The 6,425-nt window shown below is 35.7% G+C and overlaps 1 protein-coding gene across 1 annotated transcript in view; it reads right to left on the bottom strand.

Moving 5' to 3' along the window:
- The window catches only part of LOC106464940 (fibrinogen C domain-containing protein 1-like), an 18,089-nt gene extending 12,562 nt beyond the window's left edge, over positions 1-5,527 (bottom strand). Inside the window, exons 1-2 of the mRNA XM_022392759.1 lie at positions 5,154-5,527; positions 2,689-2,897 (exon numbers count right to left, since the gene is read on the bottom strand). Of these exons, the coding sequence (XP_022248467.1) occupies positions 2,689-2,897; positions 5,154-5,313 (369 nt within the window). The 5' untranslated portion in view covers positions 5,314-5,527. The remainder of the gene's footprint in view (positions 1-2,688; positions 2,898-5,153) is intronic.
- Between the last annotated feature and the right edge of the window lie 898 nt (positions 5,528-6,425).

Below are 6,425 nucleotides of genomic sequence, written 5' to 3'. Positions count from 1 at the left end.
TGGACATACGAGGAGCCAGTGTAAGAAGAATACTACCAATAGGTCAGTTTCGGGAAACCAGTAGTGGTTGGTGCTGAGGGACGCCCACCAACCCCCATTGTAAAAGTCTCAACAGCTAAGGGTAAAATGGCAATCTCATATAGTGTCTACGTGATAGGAAAGCTGGATGGCCAAAGGTGCAACTTTGTCATAGATTCTGCATCTCAGCAAACCCCTGTGGGTATCAAGGTGCTGGATCACAAAGGAGTACCAGAAGCTGTACAGAAGCTCCGTGGTGCGACAGGACAGGACATTATGCAAGGCTGAGGGGACCAGTATGAGTAACTATTGAGCTCATGAGCTCATGGGCATGAAGAACAGACAGAAAGTATACTTGGCTGACATTGAAGACCAATGCATATTAGGATCGGACTACTTACTACTGAGGAAGTGTGTAGTTAATTTTGATAAAATGACGTTTGGGAACAACAAAGGCCAAATTCCAGTAAGTGTTAAAAGAGAGGTTGAACTAACCAGGTGTCATCAAGCTGAAGTCAAAGTGACCGAAGGAGTTGATGGTGGTGGAGTGGATCCAAGTATAGATATTAAATCAGAGCAGGAGAAAGACCAAGATTTGAAGCCAATAATGGATTTTCTAAAATCAAGTGTTTTGCGCCCTGCTTGGGAGAAGGTGTCTAGCTTAAGCCCTGTTACAAAGAACTATTGGGCACAATGGGACCAGTTGAGGCTTGAAGATTGTATTCTTCTCCGGAGATGGGAAAGTGATGACCATGCAAACTGTTATACCGAGAAAGTTACGGAAAGTTGTGCTGCGTCAATCCCATAATAGTTTAACAGGAGGACATCTCGGAGTTAAGAAGACATTGAATCACCTACAACAGAAATTTTACTGGATAGGTGTGAGGTAAGATGTGGAAGAATGGTGCAGGACATGCAGTACATGTTGTGCTAAAAGGGGACCCAAGCATAAGGGACGTGTTCCAATGAAGTTATATCAAGTTGGCACACCAATGGAAAGAGTGGTCGTTGACATTGCTGGTCCTTTTCTCCAAACTCGTGCTGGAAACAGGTACATTTGTGTGGGGATGGATTATTTCACCAAGTGGCCTGAGGCATATGCAATACCAAATCAGGAAACTATTATTTGTAGAGTTCAGCTTCAACTCCAAAATATGATCTACACATAAAACATATATAATGCACACACTGTACTATCCAAAGTTTTGGGACAGCAAACTTTGCTAAAGGGGTGTCATGGATGATTTCCATTTTCATAGGATGTACATCAACATTTGGCGTTAATCACAATCTACACGCTGCTACTAACACCTGCATCCAGCCGTTCTTTAAATCCTAGGTGCATTATAAAAAACAACTACATCTCATTATTCAATCTGACAAAAGTAGCCCAAAAGTTGACGATATGTGGTGTTGATTAGCTTTCTTCCCTCTGGTCTATCACTTCAAAATAAGGACGGCTAGCGCAGATAGACCTTGTGTAACTTTATGGGGAATTCAACAAAATAAACAAACAAACTCGATCCATCAATATAGGCAGTGCAGCATTGTCCAGAACGCCAAAACATAAGAAGATATTCACTGTTATCATTGGAACAGATACACGTCATTAGAGCCATGCCCACATTTTAAAACCCCGCCACTCTTCGGGGGTTGCCATCAAACGAATTTCGCCATTCTGAAGCCAGCAATGAGTATGTGAGCTTATGATGGATCTCAGATATTATTGATCTCAACGTCCACGTTTGAGGCACCGTAAGATCCGACTCCTTACATTCATGGCTGTGATGAGTAGGGCACACAGAGTCACAGTCTGAAATAGGTAGTCTTTATAGTTTTCAAGTGTCATTGAAGTCCTAACTGATGTATTTAATTCTAAATGTTTAGTTGGTTTTTGTTGTTGTTGTTTTTTGTTTTTTTTGTTAGAATTCGTTTTAAAGATCGAATAGAACGAGAAGTGATTATTTTGGGTGACCAGTCTGATTTTATACATTAATCCATCTAGTTGTCTTAATTTCCTCAACAAATTACTCATGATGGGTTTTGGTATGAGTAGAATGACTGAAATATCTCAGTTATTCAGACTACCCTTGCTGTATCAAATACCCATTAGTCTATAGAAACACACGAACTATTTTCCTTCTGCCATCTTGGTTCCACCTGGACCTTCATTAACCATTCACAGCAGCGCACAATGGGATTAACACTGAAACCCATGAGGACCCGTCCACTACTAACTGAGGATACGCTGACCTGGTAGATTTGTATAAAAAGTTTATTCACAATACTTGTAACATTCCTACTCATTTACAGAGAATGAACATGAGAAAATCCGTTGTGATGAAAAATATTTCGGTTACCTTTTCCTCATTTTTAAAAATACTGTTTAAAAATTTCCATCACACTGTAGTTGAATTACTGAAAAACATATTACATTCATTAAAAGAGTGTAACAGATAATGAAAATACAGAAATAATGTTTCTAGAAAGTAAATATGAACGCAAGTAATGAAAAAACTGTATCATAACGACCGTTTGCACGTATAAATCAATATGTTTCTTACAAAACCAAAACGTTAGAAGTAGTAGTGAATCTGAACCGTTTTATATTATCAAACAATAAGTTTTGTAGCAGTGGCTCTGCTATTGAGTTTATCGTTGTTTTCTCACCTTGCGTAATTCTCCTTTGATGGTGTCAAGTTGCTGGGTTACTCGAGACTCTGAACGATCCAATGATAAAATAACTTCTTTTCGGTTCTGTTCAATTCGGTTTAACACTTGTCGAATTTCTTGTCTTTGTGTGGAACCTTGTAGCTGATCAGTCTCCAAAGTAGAGAGACGTTGAAGTATTTGTTGTAAAACAGAACTAACCGAAGGTTCTGAAAGAACGAGCATGTGTGAAAAGAACTGCATAGTAAAAATTGAGATTATAGAGTATGAAGAGGTGGAAAATATTATTCTTTTTATCAAAGTATCAACGAAAATATTGAAATCAAAAATATATATACAAATTTCAAATTCTTGAAAGTTAACTAGTGTGAAAAGATATTAAAGTACATTCTGTAAAGTAGCACTAATTAAATTATATAAATGAAAGAACTGGTGTAAAATATGCTACACATTAAACTACGTAACACGGGATTTCATATTCAGTTTTCAGTGCTTTGAATCATTTGGTATATGAAGGTAAAATCTGAAGGCTCTCAATAAACGAATAACTATTGTATGGATAAAAATTATGTTGCAAGACAACCTAAAAATGCTGTAAACGTCATAAAACAGATACTAAACTGTAGATTGGTGAATTTAAACTTCAGTATGAATTGAATTAAATTATTTATTACTAAAAAGAACAAACATGAATGAGCTGAATAAACGATGGGAAAAAAAACCAAATACATGATGAACTAAAGACAGTTGATATTGTATAGTCTAAAAGGCTTGGTAAAGATTGTTTTTCCTTGATAATTTTTAGCAAAGAGAGACGATCATCTTCGCTCCATCGTTTAACGAAAACTCAGAAAATAGCCAGATAGTTAAAGTACACGCCCGAGTTCTCAAAAATAGACAACATCAACTGTCTTCAAAAAATGATGAACCACAGATCATGGCAACAGAAATACAAATATCCTTATAACAGGATACACCAAGAACTGATGGAATGACAGAGAAGTAATCATTTAGTTCTCTACATAACAATAAAAAAGGTTGTGTTTGAATGATAGGGAAAAAAGCATCCAAATAAGTTAGTCCTCTACATAAGAAGCTGGGAATGAACAATTGTTGTCTTGTCAAACTATGAATCCGGGAGTCCATGGTTTCCATCCCATTACCACAAAATTGTGCCCAACACTATGGGGCAGTGGGTGTGTTATAATAGTGATGGTCAAATCCCACTATTTTATTAGGGATGACTATCACGGATAACACTTTGTAGGTTTGCGCGAATATCCGAAACAAACAAACTCTATATAGGATCACAAAAGGTTATATTGAAGTGACAGAGAATTGAATGTCAAGGTAAAGCACTTCACAAACAGGATAATAACCTCTCTAGTGAAATATATCAAATATTAAAAGCTTTTCAATCAATACTTACGAAGGATCATGATGTATCCTGAAAAGAGGACATAAAAATCAAACAAATACGGCATTGTAGCTTGTAAAAAAAATTGACACATGTGTGTGTGTGCGTGTGTCCGGGTGGGTGAACGGTAAGTTTACGGACTTACAACACTAAATGGTGGACAGAGTGCAGATATCCCACTGTGTAGCTTTGTTCTAAAAACATAACAACAAATTCATAATATGCTGAAAAAAAATAATATATTTCAACTATTGCTATTCCAACTAAATGTAATTTATAATTCTTCTTAGAAACTGGATCTTATCCTGTGATATATTTTTTTCTCATTGCAGAAGAACATATCTTTTATATATATAATTTTTAAATATTGGTTTCTATCTTGTTGGTGAACTTACTGCAGCAGGACATCACTTATAATTCTTCTTATAGACTGGTTCTTATATCTTTGATTAATCATATTTCTCTTATTACAGCTAAACATAGTTTATAATTCTTATAATACACTGGTTTTTAACTCTTTTAATAATATTCTATTATTACAGCAGAATATGGTGTAATATCCTTCTTATATGCTGGTTCTCCATTAGATAATTTTCTATCATTGCACAGGACATAATTTGTAATTCAAATTAGAGACAGGTTCTTATTTCTGATTAACTCTCTCTCATTTCAACAGTACATAGTTTATAATCCTCCTAGTTATAGTTTATAGCTCTGTATCCCCCCTCGTAAAGTTGAGGGCTTATAACGCTAAAAATCGGATTTCGATGCCAGTAGGGCACAGCACAGGTAGTCCATTATCTAGCTTTGTGCTTAACAACAAATAAACTAGCTCTCTAGTGAAAAATTTATATATACCACCTTTAATTGTAGAAGTAACACTAGTCTTAAACATTAGCTGAAACCTAAGCCACAAATATACATTTGTTTGTGATAAGTAACTATAATTTAATTTCTTCATAACAAATAAATATATTACTAGAATTTCTTTCAGTTACTGTCGTAGAAGTAGGAAAAATAATTATTTCTCTCTCTATATATATATTACCTCTATTATAACTGTGACGTCTTTCACTTTGAGTTGAAGTTGTTGTTTCAGTACTTGCGTTGCATGTAGTGAAAGATCCAATAATAATTATACCTGCAAAAACTATTATATTAAATCTCATTATGAAATTATAAAAGTCCACACGGCAGTCATTCAACATTGTATTTTATAAACGTGAATCAAATATTTAAAATTACTAAATCACTTTACAGGATTCTGTCCACTTAGAAGCCGAAGTAAGTTACAGAAAGAAACTTTATAGTCCTAGGAAGGACGTTCCGTATCAAGCAAGTGTATACTTTTTGGTTGTTTATAGATTTTGCCAGATTAACAGCCCTAGACCAGACAGATCACGTCCTCGTGCAGTTGTTGACTGTTAGTGTTTGGGTACGAAGGTGAGGAAGGAGATCCTATTATCAGATTACATACATACCAAATGTTGTGATAAGAAAACTGGGTGTGTGTTGTTTTTTTTGGGGGGGGGTGTCATTATGCTAACGAACGAACTACATATGTACATTGAATTCTAAACAGAAAATGATAACAACTAAAACAACTTGTATTCTTGTATATTCTTGTAGATTGTTTCAATAACTTATAACGACTCAGCTGGGATAGATTAGTGACAATCTAGCAAAATCAGTTATGTGTTTAGTGAGCAACTTTTATAACAAAATATAAGGAGGTGGCCACTAAAAACATCTAACAGTCGCCTGTAAATTTGTAATAATGAAGGCATTCATTAGGTCATAAATCAACTACATTAAATCGAAAAGGCGATACCCGTAAGAACATTAATTGCATTTTATCCACACGTTGATAAGTATGATTATAACAATAACCACAATATACTGATGAGTGTGGCGTAGTGGTTAACATGCTGGACTATAGAACCGAAGGTATACAGTTCGTGTCCAGTTACCGCTAAATCTTATTCAGCCCTTTGAGTGGTGGGTGCGTTAAAAGAGTGACAATTAAATCTCATTATTTGGTTATACAGAGGGTTGGGCACGTTCTATTAAATTTATTTTAGAGCCTTACTCTGTCATTGCAGTTCACGTCGCAACGTCCGGTCCTGCTCTATCTAACGACCGTGCATCTTGAAAATAGCCCTGCGGCATAAGTTCCGTTGTAAATAGGTATGTCACAATTCGATGACGAGGAACCCACTTTGAGACTAATAATGGCTGGAGACGGCTTGAATGGGTAATGAAGAAAAACTTTAATATAAGTTTAACATAACAGCAAATGTACAACTTGTACCTGATGATG

The sequence above is a fragment of the Limulus polyphemus genome, unplaced genomic scaffold (genome assembly GCF_000517525.1).
Source record: "Limulus polyphemus unplaced genomic scaffold, Limulus_polyphemus-2.1.2 Scaffold1790, whole genome shotgun sequence".
NCBI classification, from domain to species: domain Eukaryota; kingdom Metazoa; phylum Arthropoda; class Merostomata; order Xiphosura; family Limulidae; genus Limulus; species Limulus polyphemus.
This window is presented reverse-complemented; position numbering and strand designations above follow the sequence as displayed.